The sequence below is a fragment of the Osmerus mordax genome, chromosome 6 (assembly GCF_038355195.1).
Source record: "Osmerus mordax isolate fOsmMor3 chromosome 6, fOsmMor3.pri, whole genome shotgun sequence".
Taxonomy (NCBI): domain Eukaryota; kingdom Metazoa; phylum Chordata; class Actinopteri; order Osmeriformes; family Osmeridae; genus Osmerus; species Osmerus mordax.
In genome coordinates, this window is record NC_090055.1 from 8,226,552 (window position 1) to 8,249,051 (window position 22,500).

The 22,500-nt window shown below is 49.5% G+C and overlaps 1 protein-coding gene across 1 annotated transcript in view; it reads right to left on the reverse strand.

The window, feature by feature from the left end:
• rims2a (regulating synaptic membrane exocytosis 2a) overlaps positions 1-22,500 on the reverse strand; it is a 92,278-nt gene that overhangs the window by 57,738 nt on the left and 12,040 nt on the right. The window contains exons 4-7 of the mRNA XM_067237414.1: positions 20,735-20,945; positions 20,007-20,018; positions 11,752-12,026; positions 9,904-9,920 (exon numbers count right to left, since the gene is read on the reverse strand). Of these exons, the coding sequence (XP_067093515.1) occupies positions 9,904-9,920; positions 11,752-12,026; positions 20,007-20,018; positions 20,735-20,945 (515 nt within the window). The remainder of the gene's footprint in view (positions 1-9,903; positions 9,921-11,751; positions 12,027-20,006; positions 20,019-20,734; positions 20,946-22,500) is intronic.

The following is a 22,500-nucleotide window of genomic DNA, read 5'->3' on the forward strand; positions in this document are numbered from 1 at the left end:
ACACTCACCACTCAAGTACACACGCAACATTCAAACACACTCACACCAACACACTGCTGTTTCTTCCTGGTTCTGCTAAGTATGCATTTTTCATCCCAGCAAGCAGGCAGCATTAGAAAGGGAGAGGGAGCCGTGCTGTCTAGCTGCATAGGAAGGAAGCAGAGAAGGAAGAAAGGAAGGAAGGAAAGAACATTGGAAGGGAGGAAGGAGGGAATGAAGAAGCAGGGCTGACTCACTGGATGCTGAAATAAACCACTGCCCCAAAATAACACTGGGGCTAGGACAGAGGCTGATGCTAGGGCTTAGGCTGGGGTAGAGGCTGAGGCTGAGGCTGGATAGATGCAATGGCTGAGGCTGAGGCTCCTGTATAAAGGATATAACTGAATCTCGAACGTACGTGTGTGAACCCCCACACCTTCTCTCCCCTGCTCCCCATCCTCCTCGCCCCTGCGGCCCATTTTCACTCCCCTGCTCCCCATCCTCTCTCCCGTGCCCCCCACCCCTCTTCCCTACCCCCCTCTCTCTCTACCCTACCCCCCCACCCTCCCCCCCCCCCCCCCCCCCCAGTCTATAAATGTCCCCAGACGAGACTGCAGCTCCTCAACACCAGGCAAACTGCCAACTTCACTGCCCCCCCCCCGCCCCCTTCGCTATGTCCAAACACAAGACTGTGAGCGTGTGTGTGTGCATGTGCTTGAATGTGTGTGTTTGCGTGTGCATATGCGGTGTGCTGTGTTGGGGTAGGGGGTCCCTTTCAGGGGAAAGAGCATGTCCTTATTCAATTTCTAATCATCATTGAGACATAGTGATGATGAGCTTCTACAGCAAGCCCAGAAGTTCAAGGAGAGGCCTCATACACACACACACACACACACACACACACCTCCCTGCCTGTCGTTCCTGGCTCCTGCAGCACTGACACCCAAACATCCAAACTGATCCTGCGTGTTCTTACTCTGGCACAGACGACGAATCGATAGCTTGGGAGATTTCTGTCAAGTCATGTGATCGGCCAAACACCAGACACAAACCACTGGCAGCTTACTTTGTTGCAAGCCACAGGTAACAGACAGTCACCCCCCCCCCCACACACACACACACACACGTCACACAGTCACACCACGCCAGCCCTCTATAACACCACAAGGGCTAATGCACAGTGTGAAATACCTGAATAAATGATAGTAGATATTACCAGACTGACAGGAGGTCATACCGAACATTGGGACCAGCTGGAAGGTGATGACATCCCTTCAGTCCCAGTTCAGTAGGACGGATGTGACGCAGGGTCAAAGGTCAGGAAGGTGGTGGTTTCACAGCACCGAGTCCCCGTTTGTTGACAGGACATCTGCTATGCAGAGTAGAGACTCACTAGAGACAACGATCCATAGTGCCTGTCACCTCTCTATAATACAGTACCATGATGATGCAATGCTCTGTGCGCGATTGAAACAATGTCACAATTTCATTATTCACCCAAATTCAATCGGACCGTAAAACAGCTCTGGCCAGTCAAGAACACCTGAGGAACAGGAAGTCCTTACAAGGCGCTACACAGTTCATTTCATGGAATGGAAACGATCCTTCAGGAACACTTGTCTGACCACAGCAACGTCTCTTTGATGATGCAACCAATTTCACAACTGGTACGTGGAGAAATTGCGCAACAATGACAGAAAAAGAAGCCCAGAGGAGAGAAACATGAAGAGGGCCTATTTCATCGCTGCTTTTCAATTTAAATGTAGTTTTGTTCCACATCGGTAAACATGGCATATTGCCTTGAGCGCGGAGAGCGCTTGAAGATTACTACCGTAGGTTCTATTTTTAACACTCATCAATTATAAAACCAGCAGAAGTATTCCAGTCAGAGGAGGACAAGTGGGGGCCTATGCCCCGCCCCTCCGTCCAGTCAATCACTCTGCTGGTGAGGAGGGTCTAGGTATGGTGGGGGAGAGAGAGAAAGAGAGAGAGAGAGAGTGGTGGGGGGGGGAGGGGGGGAAGAGAGAGAGGGACACCAAATACCTCTGAACGTACTGCACTAACTGAAGCTGTGTTTGAATTTTCCAGACTACAATATACACAGGGCATCTTGTGAGAAGATGCAGCTCCCCTCGACATGTGACATGAGAGAGAGAGAGAGAGAGAGAGAGAGAGAGAGAGAGAGAGAGAGAGAGAGAGAGACAGAGAGAGAGAGAGAGAGAGAGAGAGGCCATGTTTGGTTGTTATAGTAATAGTTGTAATAGTATACCAATGTCCATAGTAATGATATGAATACTGTTTCTGTGGCTCCACCGTTACTTTGGCAATATGAACATTTGTTTCTTAATGCTAATAAAGCCAATTGAATTGAATTGAATTGAGAGAGAGAGAGAGAGAGAGAGAGAGAGAGAGAGAGAGAGAGAGAGGTTGGGGCTGGGGCTGGGGCCGGGGCTGGGGCCGGGGCCGGGGCTGGGGCCGGGGCCGGGGCTGGGGCCGGGGCTGGGGCCGGGGCCGAGGCTGAGCAGGTTGCATATGTCTCAAATAAAAGGCCACACCTGAGGCCTTCAGGCATCTTACATAATTCGCTACAGTCAGAATACGCATCAGCAGAAAGATAAACAGCTGGGAAATAACCCAGAATGTATGTTCAGGAGGGAAGAGGATTCAAGCTGACCACATGTAATGTACATAAAGACTGTACATGACTCACAAACAGCTTGAGATGAGAGCGTACAGTAGAGAGCAGCAGAGCGGCTAGTTGAGGCTGTTTCTACTGGGCTGCTGTTGGAACAAAATTTAGCACGACATCAGACATCTGCTTCGCAGCAGAAGGAGAAGCTTTTCAAAAAAAGAAATACCAAAAAAACTGGTATGGGCCTCAAATTTGGGAACACGTACACACATTCTTTTACACACGCACACATACACGCACACACATATGAAGTCACACTCACACACTCAGCTGTATGCCACTCAGCCTTCCTCTTTCCCCGACAGTGGGTCAGAGAGGAAGAGACAGAGAGAGGGCTTGCATAAATGTGATATATGGGTATGTGTGTGTAGACCTGTATACGGCGCGATCGTGAGAGAGAGGAAGAGAGAGGGAAGTTTGTTACCTGGGGCTGTGAGGAGATGGACTAGAAATGAACAGAAAGACTCAAAAGCAGTGTGACTTGGGGGGTCTTTTAATGTCCTGGCCATTAATGACACACACACACACACACTCCCACACACACACACAGACCTACACACCTTTCAGCGAATCAGTCTCGCTCTGTGAGCATGAAAGGGGTCCAGATGTCCCAGTTGAACCATCCAGCTCTATTATCCAGGGACCTGTTCAACACTCAACCCCTCGCTGTCCTCCCTCTGCCCTCCTCCATCACTCCCCAGCACATCAGGGCATGAACAAATGTTCCTGTAGGTCCTTCCCTGGACTGGGCGTCACATATACTGTCATTCTACAGTCAGAGTTGGGTGAAACACTGTTAACCAGATCCAACCAGTTCTATACATTGGGTCCCCTTGATAGCCAGTACTGTACATAGGGCTGAGCTTTATTCCGATTGAACCATTCCTGTGCACGGGGTATGCTTGACTCAAATTGAACAACTGCTGAACATAGGGTGCCCTTGATTTATGTGTGCTAGTCTGGGGAGCACTTTCATCATGTACAGGAAGCATTATGCCTGAAAAAAACAGGACATTAGAACACTGGAAGTCAGAATGCATGACATCTTATTAGAGACTAACATAGACTAATATTAGAATCTACATTGGAATAATTACAATACTGGGGGTCAGAAAACTGCTTGATGCTGCATCCCTCTCTCCCCTTCCCTCAACACGTGCATGTAGGCATAACCCCTCCGGTGCGCCAAGGCAATAAAAAAAGGCATCCTCTTCGCCTGCATTTACCTCTGAGTCTGGAGTAAACCAATAACAGGCTGGCTTACTCTCCTTGAGTCAGGGCTAAACCAATAACAGACTGGCTTACTTTTCCTGAGTCAGAGCTAAACCAATAAAGGCATGGCTTACTAGCAGCAGGGGAGTGCTACCAACACCCAGGCTGACACAGCAGTCACCGTCACCATGGTGACACAGACCCGGGTGTTCCAGCTTCTTCTTCCTTCGCCTCTTCATCTCACTCCTCTTCCTCCTCCTCTTCCTCCTCTGTTCTCAGTCACTGCAGACTTCAGAGGGGCCGGCACAAGATGCAGGATACGAACCTGACTCCTCCTAAACACACTTCTAATATGTCTGGTCCCTCTCGTCTCCTCTCCTCTCCGCTCCCCTTCCCTCCTCTCCTCCTCTCTTCCCTCCTCTCCTCCTCTCTTCCCTCCACTCCTCCCCTCTTCCTCACTTCCCTTGTCTTTTTTCTTAACTTCTCCTCTCCTGTTCGCCTCCTTGAAATCCCTTCCTCTCGCTATTTCTCCTTTCTCCTGTTCTCTTCCCTCCCTATTTCCTTTCCTCTCCTCTTTTCTCCTCTTTTCTTCTCTGCTCTGCTCACATCCTCAACTCCCAGCTCTCTCTCACACCTACAGTAGGCTGGCATCACTCTGAAGAGGACATCCCTCCCTCCATCCCTCCCGCCCTCCGTCCCCCCAGGCTAGGCTAGCAGGATTAACCGACTGGGGGACACATCACCCTCGCTATTGATCAAACAATATCACCGTGGCAACCTCATCGCTGGAGAGATGGAACGAAGGAGGCAGGAGGGGAGGGAGCGAGAGGAGCCGGAGGACGGGGGTGTTCCATCAGGAAGTAACAACGGATTAGGATTCTGACCCACAAGTGACTGAGAGCATGACTTAATGGAGAGAGAGAAGAGGGAATGAGTAGGTGGAGAGGAGGGAGGAGGGAGAGTGGAGGGAGGGTGGAGAGAGAGAGAGAGAGAGAGAGAGAGAGAGAGAGAGAGAGAGAGAGAGAGAGAGAGAGAGAGAGAGAGAGAGAGAGAGAGAGAGGAAGGAAGAGGGGGCAGGAGAAAAGGAGGGAGAAAGGAGGGAAGAATGAGGGAGAAGAGTGGAAGGAGGAAGAGAGGAGGGAGAGAGGAGGAAACGAGGAGAAAAGGGGAGTAGGGACAGGAGGGCTAATATACACTATGTGTAATATACATCATTCTAGTATCTGAACTAAACAGACTGGATTCTTAAAATCGGACAATTTGTGTTTCTACAGACTGACAGATCCTAGCAGTGGATCAACCGGACCTAAATTCAATACGTAGCATCCAGGCCAACAGTCCCACTGACACATCAATGTCACAGTCAGTGGGCTTTCCTGGAACTGAGACGGCACTAAGGGCTGTGAGCTGGCAACCACTGCCGATCTACCCTTGTGCGAGGCACGTAACCTATGCTAGATGGCTCCAGGGCCGAACTCTATGGGGGCCACACACTGCTATCTCCATGTCAGTCCTATGGTTGGAGTGTCGCCATGGTAAAATGACTAGAAGGCTTCATATTGTACTGTGTATGATTGTACTATTGTACTAGTGTACTGTGCGCTGTGAGGGAAGAAACGAATACGGAGGCTGGGTGAAGTGTGTGTGTGTGACTGTGTGTGTGTTTGTGTGAGTGCGTATGCATGTACAGTATATGCGTGTGTGTGTGTGTGTGTGTGTGTGTGTGTGTGTGTGTGTGTGTGTGTGTGTGTGTGTGTGTGTGTGTGTGTGTGTGTGTGTGTGTGAGGGGTGTACAAGCTGGACTTCTAAGAACAGACCTTGGACACCATTAGGACATGCATACATAATACATGGAGCTGGATGTTACAGCACAACCCATTAGAGAGCCGTGCAGAGAGTAGAGACAGTGTACACACACACACACACACTCTCCCCACACACACACATTCACACTCACTCCCCACAAACACACGGACACACATGCACAGACTCTCCCCCCACACTCACGCACAGCAACACACACATTCACACACACTTTCACAAAATCACACAAAACACATTCACACTCTTACATACACAGAGCCAGATCGAACTGATGGTGGCAGTTAGCAGGCCAGTCTGGTCTGGCTGGGCCTGTGTGGAGCTTGGACCCAGTAGGACCAACATGAATGCCACTACACAAGACAGCTACACTCGCAGCCTTTAATATGCAACAGACCTATTCGTTATTAGTAGGATGTCAGCAACTACCATCCCCAAAAGATACAGGACTCTTGTCTCTTTATACTATTGTGTACTTCACGCTGTGTGTGTACTACACACACAAAACAACTCCCACACAAACTCATTTTGTGTTGGTATTTGTGTGTAGCACACAACAGCATAAAGAGGCAAAGTCCATCTCATTGATAAGTCTATCACTAAGAGAAGGTCCAGTCCAGCATGTTCTTGGGTGTTCTGTCTGGCCACATGGTCTCACAGAGAGGAGAAGAGAGGAGAGGAGAGGAGAGGAGAGGAGAGGAGAGGAGGAGAGAAGAGAAAAGGAAGGAGGAGAGGAGAGGAAGGAGGAGAGGATAGAAGAGGAGAGGAGGAGATGAGAGGAGAAGAGAGGAGGAGAAGAGAAGAGAGGAAAGGAGAGAAAGGAGGAGAGGAGAAGAGAAGAGAAGAGAAGAGAAGAAAAAAGAAGAGAGGAAAGGAGAGGAGGGGAGGAGAGGAGAGGAAGGAGGAGAGGAGGTAAATGCTGTAAATTATTTCTGAAGGCGAGGAGAAAAGGACCCCTAGTCCCTTGAGACAGCCATTGTATGCTGTCGGACTCTCTTTGCAAAACGCATGTGTTTCATCCATTTTCTTTGCAGTGGAAGGATGATGTTGAAACTCTCTGTACATTCAGGCAGGATCCCTCCCCGGGCCAGCATACTGGGCCAGGCGACAGGGGAGCAGGTCTGTTGGGAGTTGGGCGTTTAGCAGACTAATCAGAATGTTCACCGCTGCAGCCAACAGACATACAACTTCCAAAAACATACACAGCGTACACAGAAAACACACACACACACACATCTCTATCTCTCTCTTTCTCTAACATACACACACAGCCTACACGGCAGCACACACTCACACACGCTTGTACACACATGTACAGTGTAGCAGTAACTCCTGAAGCTTGCTAATTATATGGAATGCAGAATGCGACTGTTTACAGATGTTGTTGAATATCCATAATGAAATTCTCGAAATGAAAATACAAAATATGCTTGCCTCAGCAAAGGAATTTAATCAAAATGTAAAAAATATATATATATCCTATTGCTTTGGTTCAGGGTGGGCAAATCAAAATACCCTTCCAAGGCGTATTGGTAGCTACCCTGCTATGCAGAGGGGTAGCAAATGTTTCGAGCTGTATTTTCGAAATGCCGAGCCTGTCATGATATCCGCGCAAGAAGCTCGAGAGCAGCACACACATGCCGTAGTGGGACATCGTGGCGACACCCACGCAATCACACCTCAACATTATCGGAATCCATCTAACTGTATCATTTCACGCCCAAACACAGCGGAAACGAGTGCTACGGCTCAGTCCAACATATTGCTGCGATGCCAGATGCAGGAATATGATCTGCAGCATCTCGCCAGCCAGTAGCCTACTAGCTGCTACTGATCGATATACGAAACCCCCTCTCCTCAAATCCTCCTTAGACATACCAACGGGGAAGCCCTCAATAAATCCGACGTTCTTGCAAAGGGATCACTCACCCGATATTGCTCAACGCCTGCTCAAACAGCTCCGTCTGCAAAATGTTCTGAGGCGGAGAGAAAGCCCCGTTAAAATGAGATAAAACCGAGCTACAAAATTGACGCAATGTCTCAAACTGCATTTTCCCCCTTTCTTCGTTTCTTTTTCCTTAGTATGGCCTTGTCTTTCATACACAATACGTCCCCCGCACTCGCTCCGGACGCCCCTCTTTCTCCAGGGGCGCATTAAACGAAAAGACGCCCATCAAGTTCCATGTTTCTCGTGATCTTGGTAAAAAGTGTCCTTTGATGAGATGCAATCGATAACGGGTCCTTCAGTCATAATGCTCCTAACTTACAACCGACTGAACGGTGGAGCTAATAAGGCGCCTTTTCCGCTCAGTGTGGATAGGTCTCTTCTTGGCGGAGGTAAGAAAGCAGAGAAGCATCCTCGGTAAGCATCCCTTACCGGTGCACCGGGGGAGGCTGCCTCATATCCAACTCATATTTCTCTTTGCTTATTAGAGCACACACACATACACACGCACGCACACTCATGCACACACAGACACGCACACACATACGCATTCACTTGCGCACACGCTTTGCCATATCCCCCTCCTCTGTCTCTCTCTCTTTTTCTGTTTCTCTCTCTTTCTCTCGCTGTCTTTCTGTTTCTCTCTTTCTCATACCCTCCACATCCATGCGCGCAGATACAATGCACTGGGGCGCGGAGACGCTTTTGTCGGTGTTTAAACCATATGTAACGGCCAGGTGGAAGACAGGCCATATCAACTCTAAGAGCGTCTGTCTTTGGGTGAAAGGGACACCAACCTCCGCTGGAATTAATTAGAATGGGCACTATACAGGCTTTACTCACCAATCACTTGAAGACCAAGTCAAACTTGACCGAAAGAGAGAGAGAGCTGCACTAAGAAACGGCCAATTGAGCACAATAGCTGGGCTGTCCAAGATTACGGATTGACAACAAGCTGCAGTTCATATAGTCTACACCAGCATTCCTTGAGCACACCCAATTTATATTGTTTTACTCTTTTGTATGTGGAGTAATGGTCAGATGACCATTGATCTTGGAACTTGGTGGAATGCCTATGGGTGGGTCGGCCTGGACTGGATTTAACTGGACTGGACTGGGCTGGGCAGAGAGGTTTCAGAGTACCTTGAAAGACACCACTGAGTAATGATATTCTAATCCCACCATAATTATTGTTGTTTCACCAGCTTCTCCCCACAATGCAGCTGTCTCTGTGTATCGTGTTCTCATTCAAATAACAAACTGGAGACCAAGATAAATGAGCCCCCTTCCTGAGTTATTTCTCCTTCTAAATAGACTGTCAGACACCATCCCAAACCCCCACCCTCTCCTTCAGTGGAATAGATTATATAGTTAATTTAAACATTCTTTGAGATTAATGAAAGTGTTTTTTGGTACTTATGCAGTTGGTGGTCTATTTTCGGGCTCCCAGCCACACGCCGTTGGCAATATCCCCCCTGAACCTTTTCAGCCTTTTTCCTGTTGTGTCACCGCTGAGCAGCCTGCTGCCAACGCCAGAATCATTCACTGCTGCCAGTCTGCCTCTCAGCCATTAAATCAGCCAGTACAGAGACTAGGCTAGTCCATAGTCCGAAAAGCTAGGCTAGGTCCTGTCAGAGAAGCTAGGCTATAGCTCAGAGGCAGAGCAACTTAACTAGCTCACAGAGAGGCTGCTAGTCAGTGAGACCCTGTTAGCTCATAGGTGGAGAAGCTAGACTACGTAGTACATATACATAATGAGGCTAAGATAGCCCACACAGGCGGAGAGAGCTAATCAAGCTAACACCTTCAGGTGGACAGGCAAAGCTAACAGAGGGAGACAGAGCAACAGGCTTCATTCAGTTCTCCTACTAAACCATGAGCCAGTTGGTCCCGGGGCTGGACTAGTAGAGGAGTCAGGCCATCAGATATACCTTCACAAGGTCAGCTGAGGAACAGACTAGAGGGTGGCATTAAGCAATGTGAAGCTCACACACCTCCTACAGTGTATCTATGTGTGAGTGTGTGTGTCAGTGTGTGCATATATTACACCTGACTGTGGATATGCTTGTTTGTGCGTGAACAGATACACCGGTGTGAGACTATGTGTCATGGGACACAGAAGCCAGGCATCACACTGGGCCCTCTGCACCGGATGACACAATCCACGGCCCACAATCCACCTCTTCCCCACAGGAAGTATGATCTGAGGCAGAGAGGACATCTGTTTGTATGACAGTCTCTCCCCAGGACTGACCCCCAGGGTCACTGAGACTGGAGGAACCACAGACACACTGGACCAGTCCAGGTCTCGGGGAATCATAGAAGCACAGGCACGCTGGAATCCCACACTCGGGTCTGCAGCACTAGCTCGACACAGTCTTGCAGTGGGGAGAGGGAGATGGGAGGGTGGAGTGGGAAAGAGCGAGCGAGCGACAGAGAGAGAACCAGAGGGGGAAGGAGACACCGTGTGGATTTAAACGTTACTGCAGAGCTCCACAGCAGCAGTACGGAGATGATTCAGGACCAGAAGGCAGCAGCGTCCAACCGCCATCGCAGGTACATCACCACGGTGATCGGCAGCATCATCTCACTGATCCACCAACCGTCTGTTCCTAACACACACGCAGGGCTGCCAGACATGGATTTTGTACGACAGTTACCATCGCTGGAATAACACGAAATGAATACTGCACCTAGATATAACTGATGCAGTTCTAGTCTGTCTGTATTCTGCTGTGCAAATACAGGACTGAAATAAACTGCAGACTCTTTCTAATGGAATCTATACCAAACTGAAACATGCAGATGCCGTGATGCATTCCAACACGGAGCCTAAGGTGTGTGACCTTTTTCTGTGATGAGTTGCAGAGCTCTGGTATGTAGCTTGTGCTTCAAAGAGGGAGACGGAGTATTCACCAGTTCAACAGCAAGGGAATCCCTCTGGCTCTGTCTGTCTTAGGGGGGAGATCAAAGCCCCAAGTCACTCAGTGTGGGAGGGAGGGAGGGGGTACTGTAACAAAGTGCAAGTATGGTTCTGTGTGGGAAGGTGTGGATTTGTGTGTGTGCATCTTTGTGTGCATGTGAGTGCGTCTCTGTGTGTGTGCATGTGTGTAAAACGCTGAGCTGGCACCAGGTAGCCATGCTTCTGTCTCTTTTATAGGCCTCGTGGGCTCCATGCTCCAGCTCCTTTATGCTGGTTCTCCACTGGTTTGCTGTGAGCCTCTGCTTTTATGTCTCATCTGAATCCCTTACAACCCCCGTCCCCTCCCTACCTCACCAACCAACCCCCCTCCTTACCTCACCAACCCCCTCCCCCTCCCTCCCTACCTCACCAACCCCCCTCCCCCTCCCTACCTCACCAACCCCCCTCCCCCTCCCTACCTCACCAACCCCCCTCCCCCTCCCTACCTCACCAACCCCCCTACCTCACCAACCCCCAACCCCACCCTACCTCACCAACCCCCCTCCCCCTCCCTACCTCACCAACCCCCCTCCCTACCTCACCAACCCCCCTCCCTACTTCACCAACCCCCCACCCTACCTCACCAACCAACCCCCCTCCCTACCTCACCAACCCCCCTCCATTCCTCACCAACCCCCCACCCCCTCTCTTCCTCACCAACCCCCTCCCTACCTCACCAACCCCCCACCCCCTCTCTTCCTCACCAACCCCCTCCCTACCTCACCAACCCCCCACCCCCTCGCTGAATGATCCCAGTGTTCCTTATTCGGAACAACCATGTAAAACAGCTTGGTACACAGGTTTTCTACTTTTAACCTGCAGTTTTCCTGATGCAAGCAATTCAGTGAAATCTATGACTATAGGATGTGATTGGAAAACGGCTCATGTATTTCATACTTTTGCAAGTTCCCACTCATACAATCTTTCTTGAATCAATTGGGAAAATATGAAAAGCAGGTGACTTCTTTTTGTAACAATCTGTGAGGGAACACACAAACACGCACAAACACACACACATAAGCACACACACAACCCCCCCCCCCTTCACACACACACTTTCACTCCTTTGCTCCATCTTCCTCCTCCTACACACACACACCCCTCTCACACACACAGTGCAGGCCTCCGCGGTGGTCCTACCTGTCTAAGAGTGAGTCTCCGTGCCTGTCCCCGGCCCCGTTGTTCAGGGAGTGTTGTCTGGGGAGCCCCGGGTGCCTTCCTGACCTGTCCCCTGAGGGCCCCTGGTACAGGGACGGATCCTGCAGTTTGGCCTTCTTCTCCTGGGGGGCCTCTTCGTGCCGCCGGCCCTGGGGCCCCTCAAACACGCCCCGCGGGTCCCCGGCACCGTAGAACCACGCCCCCGACTTGGTGAGGATTTCTTGTTGTTTTCGGCACAAGTTGCATACCCACATAACCTGGGGAGGAAGAGAGAGGGGGTTTAAGGGGGCGGGAGGACGGCGGGCGGGTGTCAGGGTGGAGATGGGGTGACGTGGTGCGGTGCGGCATGAACTGTTGTCACAGGTGGGGATCGAACCCCTGACCTTCCACCTGTGAGACTGTGATGGATTTGAATGGGATGTTCATGGCTAAGTATCATGGAGGATCGGATACTTGAACCTGCTGGATATATTGACATTTTATTGGGGGTTATATACAGTTTGGACACATTTTCCCATTCAATTGAATGGGAAAATGCAATTGAAAATGTGTCCAAACTTTTGACTGGTACTGTAGATGAGGTGAAAGATGGGTGTCTTCCATACACATACAGCGGCCTTCTTGATTTATTCTGGTAGATTCTATTCTATGGAACTACGATGTACTCTGGAAGTTGTCTCGAGGTTCTTAGTGGTCTGTGAGTTTATAATGTGAGTTAGGAGGTTCAGTACATATCATTGGCAATCAGTATACTGTTCTATCCGGTACATATTTGTAACCCTCAGTACCAAACAGATGAGGCTCGTCTTGGAGAGAGCTCCATTAGAGTCTATCTCAGCCTTGTGAGTGTGTAGTTGTGTACACTGTGAGTGTGTAGTTGTGTACACTGTGAGTGTGTAGTTGTGTACACTGTGAGCGTGTAGTTGTGTACACTGTGAGCGTGTCGTTGTGTGTACTGAAAACACAAAGGCTGTTCTGCAGTCCCTGTGTTCTGCAGATATAGGAGAGAGGGAGAGAAGACTGAAAAGAAGAAAGAGAGAAGGAGAGAGAAGGAGGGGGAGAAAAGGAGATTGGGATGGAGAAAAAGGGAACGTGAGGGGGATAGAGGGACAGAGGGAGAGAGAGATAAAGGGGAAAAGAGGGAAGTAAAGGGAGGGAGAGCAGAGAAAGAGAGAGAGAAATAGAGGCTTCGAGCACTGTTCTCTTTCCTCCCTATCCCCTCTCTGCAGCCCAGCAGCACAGCAGCACATTAGCCTCATAAATCCCAGGGTCGACAGGAGTCCTGATCACCCCTCCTCCCCTCCACTCTCCCCTCCACATATAGTACCCCAGCTCTGTCTTACTGAGATAGCTTTCCACAGCTGGTTCTATCTTCAATGCTAGTTAGATAGCTAGATAGATAGATAGATAGATAGATAGATAGATAGATAGACAGACAGACAGACAGACAGACAGACAGACAGACAGACAGACAGACAGACAGACAGACAGACAGACAGACAGACAGACAGACAGACAGACAGACAGATAGATAGACAGATACACAGATACACAGATACACAGATAGACAGATAGACAGATAGACAGATAGACAGATAGACAGATAGATAGACAGACAGACAGACAGACAGACAGACAGACAGATAGACAGATTCTACAGTATAGTACACAATAGATACTACGACTACTACTGTACTACACTATATAATTCTACACACAGACTATGTGTCTGAGGGAGCAGGCAACCAGTGATTGGCAGCTGTGATGTCCAGTAGGAAGGCTTGCTGCAGCTGAACAGGCACAGTGCTGAGTCAGGACATTACTGTAATTACTCGTGGGTGGGCACATTGCACACAGAGCTGCTACTGGCTGGCTCAGGGCTCTCTGTCTGCCTTACTGACTGTTCCAGTAGCTGGTTTGCTGACTGGTTTTCTCATTGTTTGTGTTTGTGTCTCTGGCTGGCTGGATTAGTAGTTGTCACACACACACAAGAGTTGGACTTCTGTCTGCCCCAGAGAGTCACGCTGATGACAAGCTCCCCTACAGACTCCTACCCTAACTCTAGCAGTTAACCCAAGGTCTTCACCTCCTCTCTCACTCAACATCCACTCTATGTCTCTCTCTCTCTCCAACCCTCTCTCTGTATCTCCCTTCTTTAGCTGTACTCTCCCTCCGTCTTCCTCTGTAGCTGACTCTTGTGTTCTCTCGCTCTCTAACTCTCTAACTCTCTCAGTCACCCCCTGCTCTCTCCAGAACTGTGATCTCTCACCCCCATCTTCTCTCCCCTGCTGCATTATCTTTCTCCCCCCCCCCCCCCTCCCCGCGCTCCCTCACACAGCCCAGCTCACTGCAGCCGGCCTCGTCCACGGGCCTGGCCTACTTATTTACCCTCCATCACAAGCGCAATTAACAGAGAGTGAGTGGCGGTGCCCTCATCCAATCCCGGCGATAATAATTAACAGCGTCGCGAGCGTCGGACTGCACACGAGGACTCTTTCATCTCCTGGGCGTGTACCTAACGGCACATTAGCATGCTCGAACAGGCGGGCGGGGGGGGGGGGGGGGGGGGGGGGGCACGCGCGGCCTGGAACAAATGCTGAGCAGGACGAGCTTGTAGCGTGCGAACCTGGCTCCCACATCACCCTCGCACACACTGATAACCTGGGGGTGGGGGGGGGGGGAGCTGGGGGCCCGGGGGCCCGGGAGGTGGGTTGGGGTGGTTGGTGCCACTGATAACCGAGGGTGGACTGAGTGATGGCTGAGATGTTGTGGCTGAGATCAAAGGCAGGCTCTAGTAAAACTAATATTGTGTACATCATCCTTCGGTGTGGTTTCTGTGTTTTATCGTGATTCGTTTTATCGGCCGGTGCAGCTAGACTCCCGTCCACCCCACCCCCAACCACCACCACCCCACACACAAACACACACACATATTTCCCTTCAGCTTAACTCTTCACGGCTGAGTGCAGGCAAGTGTTGGGGTGGGGAGGGGGGCGGGGGGGGAGGTGCGGCGGGGGGTGACCCCCCCCCCACCCCCCAGGCAGGGCCATTTCTCACTGTGTTGGCACATTTCATAGTCACTGAACCTGTATCCAAAAATAGACTTTAAAAAAATAAATAAACTAGAGCTCTAGCCATAGTCTCGGGAGAGAGGAGAGGAGGGGATATCAGTAGGCCCATTACAGTAGGTCTCCCGTGCTCTGTTCTGAGTGACTCTGCTCTGAGGGGCCTACTGATAAATTGTGTTGGGGAAGGAAACACTGAGCAGTCCGGATCAATACATCATTTCCTATCTATTATTTTCCTTCAGACTGACGCGGCATTCATACATAGTCTGAATCTTTCTCACAACAAATTTGTTTTCCCCATCTCAGGACAATCGAATCAACACCACACATCCCATAATAAGAGGCTGTATGTGGACAAGCAATCGCGTCTGACGTGACGGTCATTGTACGTTCATGCAGTTTGAAAGACCTTTCACGACATTGAATGTAACTTCCCTTCGTTGAAACATCATATCCAGCTATCACATTCTCTCAATCCTAATGTGTCCCTGATCATATCACAGTAATATGTAACCACTCCCCTCACTTAACCCACACTGTGATGTTCACTTCCCTACATCCATATTCTAAGCATTAGAAGATTAGTTTGGGGTTCGACTTCTGTTATGCCTGGGCGTAGAAGGGCAGTTATTTTCAGACACCTTCACAGTGGTAGGTCCATCAGTAGCCTGGCACACCAGACTCGGTAGGGGGGCCCTCTAGTGGCCACACAGAAACATGACAACATGACTTCACCAAAATAAGATGCAGCAGTACGGCGTTTCATCACCACAAAGCAATGAGCTAAACCCGGTGCTGTAAGCACAACCCTGCAACGACGGCGCCTTTCAGCACCACAAAACCACCGCACTTGAAGGGGGGGGGGGGGGGGGGGGGGGGGGGGGGCAGAAAGGAGGACTAGTCTGGTTTCAGTTACAGTATCCTTCATGTTGTGGCCGAACAGTGAGAACACCGAGGACCGTTGTGTAACAATAGTCTGGACCAGGGCCATCCCATTACAAGGGGTCACAATGCTAAACACAGCAAACGCTTACAGGGAGAAGGTCCTCTGGAAAAGTTGCCTATTCATGCTGCTGTAATGTTGAAGAGTTGTTAGGGGAAGGTGTCACATGTCTGGTTTCTTCTCTCTCACCTGAAATGATCTACTCATTAAAAACTCATTGTTCGGGCTGTGTTCCCTCTGACCGCAGGTGTTGAGGGAGAGAACAGCTCTATTGCACCAAACCACGGAGCAGACAAAGTCTCACTGAGACGTGTGTGTGTGTGTGTGAGTGTGTGTGTGTGTGTGTGTGTGTGTGTGTGTGAGAGAGAGAGAGAGAGAGAGAGAGAGAGAGAGAGAGAGAGAGAGAGAGAGAGAGAGAGAGAGAGAGAGATAGAGAGAGAGAGAGAGAGAGAGAGAGAGAGAGAGAGAGAGAGAAAGAGAGATTGTGTGTGGTGGAGGTAGGGGGGTGCTGAGACCCGGGGTGAGTCCAAGCACTAAACAAACTAGGAAAAGTCTGTACTTTTAAGCTTTTCAAGGAATTCAGAGCTAAAAAAATCGAAGTTAAGATTTTGGCCGTTGGTCTTCAACAGCGAATGTCTACACAGCAACAATAGCCTGTTTGATAAACGCTACCTGCGCTCAAATCGGGTACACCCCAGCACATTGTTTTTTCCTTAAAACAAAAAAGTGTAGCCCTCTAGACTGCTCAACAAACGTAGGTTTTATGATGAAATATCTCTGAAACATGCTCTTTATTCTTGTTCTGTTGGAGAGAAGCAGACACTGAGATCTAAATTAATGTGTAAATGAGCACGGGTAAAGGAGAACCAGCACTCACATGCTCTAACACAGCCTGCACGTGGAGCATTACATTTTAATGAGCTTCTAATTTTAGTGTGCCGCGGCGGTAATAATAATAGACTTGATGCATATTTATGTCCAGTTTATTTTTATTTTTACGGAAGTTCAGAGAGACACGCAGGAGAGAACGGCTTAGAGAGATGAAGGAAGGGATTCAAGCAGGGACGGCAGATGTCTTAGACCACCCCGAAGCCCGAACATACTCCACGGTCAGATTATTGACAAAGCCAAAATCTATTTTTGGTACCATTTGATGTGCAACGTAGGCACAGCTCTTTGAATTCAATTTTTTCAGAAATAGGTTGCACAATCTAATAAAAGGTTATGAATGGTTAGAAATAATAACTTTATTTACATAATAATTCTTGTTTCCGGTGTTAGAACTGGAATAGTTCTTTAGAGTTATTAATTAAAAAAATATATTGCATGATTGCTATGATTTCTCAGATTTCGGAAAAGCCTACATGCACATTAGCCTACTGCTGGCAAATAAAGCCACTTGCTGACTGACAGACATACACTTATACCACCATTCGCATCTTACCCATGGTTCCGACAGCGAGAGACGTCATCGTGTCTGTGCAGGGAAACGGGAGTCTATAATCCGTAATATACCGAGAGAACGTCTCAATGCGCGTGCTTCGGAATCGGTAAACCGTGGAACTCCGACCGACCTTCAGCACCGCGGACAGCTCCAACTCCAAGAACAGGCAACTCGTCCCCGAGAAAACGCCGTGAAGGTTACGGCGACGCACGTTAATAATTATTTATTTTTTCCACGCTGTGAGATGAAAAAAAGAAAGAAAAGGTCGGCTTTCGTCCAACCCTGAGCGCCATATACTGTTCTTCAGCAGCTGCAGAGAGAGAAATCCGGTCAAAACCACATCTGAAACCCAGCTCCTCCGTTGCACGTTATTACACTATTCTCCTGAAAAAGCCGGGGAATTTTGAGGGAAAAGCAGTAGCCTCTTCAGGTATGACACAATTCCCACACAGTGTCAACATCTTAGCGAACAGATGTGACTGAGTGAGCGGCGACCACAAGCGCAATCATGTTTTTACCACCTCTGTGTTACTTCATCATTAATAGATGCAGGCGTGAGTCTGCCGCTGTTGGAGATACCGGAGCCTCGAGCTGATTATAAATTCAGCGCGTCCCCCATGGTGCCGCACGGCGCAAGTGTGCTCACAGAACCCCGCGTGTGCCTTGACACGGCAGTGACGCTGCTCAGGCAACCCAGCGAGAGAGAAGGGGGAAAAAAGAACAATTTCGGGATGCGCCATCATCACACTGGAGTACGAGGCCTAGCCTACTTCAGCATTACATTTACATTTACATTTAGTCCTTTAGCAGACGCTCTTATCCAGAGCGACTTACAGTAAGTACAGGGACATTCCCTAGGCAAGTAGGGTGAAGTGCTTAAAGAGCTTAAAGGTGCACATCTCTCCATGGACAGAGGGTTCCCAAGACATCAACTCTCTATGCCAGTATGTCATGTTCACCTTTAAACTCAGAGAGTAGCCCTAAGGTAAATGTGTCAACTAAACAGGAGGGTTTTCTGTCCACTGAAAACACAACAACTCTCAGTCTGTCTCTGGCCTATCGCGTTCCAGCATCCAACAGCTCAGCTAGCCAATCAGACACTGAGACCGGTAAATATTAATGCCGTTGCACAGAACAAGATCTCTCTCGCCACCGCTGGCGCCGTGAGGGGACGGACGAAAGAGGAGACGAGTGGAAAAAGAAGAGATTTCGCCACCGCGAGCGGCGCTACACTGACGCACAAGCTCTCGGTAGACCCAGTCCTGCCTCTCCGAAATGCGTCGCAGCACTTAGGGACAGACGCGTCCGAGCGGAGCACCAGTGTCATGGCGATCGGGGTGACACCCGAGGCCCAGACATCGTGGAGGCTGAAGCGCCAGCTCGTGGTTAAACCACCCGGCGGTCACTCAAACCCCGATGACTACACCGCAGAGTTCCCGTAAGGTGAAGGCTGATATGGAGTGGTTTCAGTCACAGGCAGGGAGGCTGGGATACCTGTCACCCAGCCACTGACACAAGGAAGGGCAAACATGCTCTGTTTTGAATATGTTGTCAGCTGGATGCTTGTCTAGCCACTCAGAACTGAATGAAATAGAGATGGTCAAGGCTGTAACCTCAGTGTCAGGGGTGAGTGGACCAGTGCCCCCACTACTATACACCCCCCCTCCCACCCACCTCCACCCCCATCATATGTCACTGTGTCCGGGCTGAAAGGAAAGACGGTCACCCTGCCCCCTCTGGGATCTAGGCATGGAACTAGGCCTTGACCTAAACCCACAGCCTTGCAACCAGACACAGCCTGGAGGACCAGGGCTGAGCCAGGATGAAGGCCAAGGCTAGGGCCATGGCCAGGGTCAGGGCTAGGGTCAGGGCCAGGATTGAGTCATATCATCCATTTCATGTCTCCTCGTCTTCCTTCTCTCTATACTCTATTCCCTCTAAACCTGTCCCTTTGCACCCTGCCACCCTCTCCTCTGTCTCCATCTATCTCCCTTGATCCCCCCCCCCCCCCCCGCACACCCTCTTCCCCACCTCCAGTGGATTAAACCATCAGCAGAGTTACCACTCATGTGTTCATTCATTCATGATTAAATATTAAAACCTAATAGATAATTCTGAGGATCATCTTCAGGGGGGCACCCAAAATAAAACAAACCCTTGCCAAATGTTTGATGCCCATGCCAGGCCGTGCCAGGCCTTGCTTGGTACACCCCAGGTCAGATCTGCCATCGCCACTGCGACCCGCTGCCGGCCGTCTGCCATCTCTATAACTCAACACCATCTGCAGGACAAGGAAACTGATCTTCCATCCCTCTCTCTCTCTCTCTCTCTCTCTTGACCCCTCTCTTTCTCCCTCTCTGTATCTCTCTCTCTCTTTACCCCTCTCCCCCCCTCTCTTCTCTACTCATCACCGGCTGCCCTGCAGTCCTGGCTCCTGTACAGTACGATAGCAAATACAGTCTGCTACGGGTGCATGAATATGATATAGATCAAACACACAAAGAATCATCCAAACAGTGCATTTCATATGGAGTTTTGAGCAATTGACCAGCAATGGTGAACCAAGCCACATCAAGGCAATGAAAACAATGAATAGACAACTTCCACTACTGGTTGTTTCTTTTTAAATACATCTATATGTAGCTGCCTACCCACACCTAGTCTGTCAGGGTTTCTAACAATGGCTCTGTATGTGTATATTGGTGTAAAGCATTTCATTGACAATCCTTGTATCCAGACACGTTTCCCAGGATACGCAGAAGTTGTAAAAGGATTTGCTAACCACTTTGTCCTCCTGACGACATCCCAGGACAGGGGGAACGCATCAGGGAGCGAGAGGAGAAGAGACAGGGAGAGAGACAGACCGTGAGTGACGTTAGTAGGAGCAAAACAACACATTCCAGTAACTTTTCTCTGGCTGCGTTAACAGTGGGTGGTTCTAGAATGCATTCTAGAATGAGCAGCAGACTGAGGAAGGAGTTCTAGAAGGTTAGTTATCGAAGGCTAGACCACACAGCATCACAACCTTGACATATATATCGCTAGCAGCTGGCAGTACAGAGGGGAAATACCACCCTCCAGTGGTTTAACATATTAACCGCAAGTAAAACTCAAACACGTCCTACTCTGTCTCCTTCAATGGGCAATTAGAATACATAATACATATGACATAATGAAAGGTGATTTCCTGTTGAATAGACTTGTATCTGATATATCAGTGTGGACATAGATTTTTTTCAGAGGGACTTTGTGCTGGGAGTTACAGAAATGGCTCAGTGCCCAGATTCCAATGTCTCGCAAATGTTTTATGTTTCATAACCTTGGAATTTAAGCAGAGAAAGAGGGAGAGAAGTCAGTTCGTTTGAGGGAGTCATGAGAGTAGAAACTCGACTGAGGGTCTTAAATATAAACCTGGAGGGGGGGGGGGGTTACTGTGTGTGCTTGAGTGGGAGGGTCAGTGTGTGCTTGTGTGCCTACTGGCCCAGACAGTCTAGACAGGCAAGGCCTTACCTTATTGGAGCGCAGAGCCACCCGACCTCCACACCGCGCGCAGAATTTCGTTTGGCAATACGAGCAGAGGTGACCACAGCCGTCAGCGAACTTGGTTTTGTGGCAGATCCCGCAGGTGGGGGCTTCGCTCTTCAGCTCCTGAGGGTCCTTGGCCTCGTCACCCATCTTCTTCACCTGGTCCTTGTACGACTCAAACTGCTGATGTAACTTCCTGTAGGGGCAGGAAGTGCAACTTTTAGGAACATTCCAATTTCAATATGTTTGATAGGGGTTACAATGGATAGATAAGACACTGGTCTCTTTTAGAGATCATAAAGGGTGCTGGTTTAGAGATTTAAAAACACTGAAAAGCTTGAACATTTGAATAAGAATGGATTTGTTCACCTCACCCAAATAAAGTCTTGCCTAGTCAAATAATATATTCAAGCTAAGTGCTTTAAACAGGTCAAACTTATTTTCGGTAATTGATTTTCAGTCAGATCTGTCATCAACTGCACAGTCATCTTGGTCATCCACACCATCGTAACCTGAGGTCACACACCTCTTCTCTGTTCTGATAGCTGTAGCTCAAAGACAGCTTGTTCCAACTGGTTGAACACCCTCATTCAACGGCAGCTTCGTCCCTATGGGTTTATGGATTTCCCAGCTTGACATGAACTGGTAGTCGTTCTGAGTGAACCGAGCATGTCTATGCTTCAGAAACCCTGACCTCGTCAGAATCTACTCCCTTACCAGCCTCCTCCACAGCCTCTACCTCCTCCCCAACTTCTCCTGCAGCCTCTACCTTCTCGCTGGCCTTTCCACAGCTTCTGCCTCTCCCCGGCCTCCCCACCAACCTCCGCCCCTGTTTCCCCCAGAGTCTCTCCCTCCTCCCTGGCCTCCCCCATGGCCTCTACCTCTCCCCAGTCTTCACAGCACTCCTCCAGACAGCGCGCCCCTCCTGACTCCCTGAACAGGAGAGGTATCCAGTTTGCTTTGCAAGTTTAAGAGCATCACTTAATTCCACTTTCTCAGGTTCCTTCAGCGTTTAAAGAATCATTTGCACCTGTGTGTCTGTTTCAAGGCCAGCAGTAAGCTAATACGGGGCAACAAAACCTCTGTACCCCCCATTTGTGGAAAAAAAAACACATATACATGTCCTGTCCACAAATGAACTGGCTACAGTACCTACTGTTAAGAAGGTAAGTGGCTTGAGATGTATAAATGGAGCCAATGACATATTCATTATCTGCAGTCCTACACATGGCCTAGGTCTACATTTATAACCCAGCACAGGCCAGTCTAGCCAAGCTCGGCCCACCCCAGCCAAGCCCCAGTCAAACCAGACCACACTTAACCAACACAGACCAGTCCAGCCCAGCCCAGAGCTCAATCAAGCCCAGAATATTCCAGATCCATCCAGAAAAACCAACTGGACTGAGCTGAGCAGATGTCATTGCTGCGTCGCCTGCATGCATTTTGTATGACACATGTCAATCAGATGTCTCCTTGGAAACTAAACACTGGGCTGACTTCATAATTTGGCAATCAGAATCGGTCCCCATCTCGCCCTGCAACATTCATTAGGCCCTGTGAATAATTCACCAGCCTATCCTTTTACCGGGAGTACGTTAATGTTACTAATGAACACGCTTCCTTTCTCCACAAACTGGCCTTTAGAACCCAAATGTAATTGCGACTCGTCCTGAATGACTGTCGCATGCAGCGCCACGTCGCCACCTAGCAGTTGATAGGGTGCCCGTCTGGCACCTGGGGGGTGTGCCACG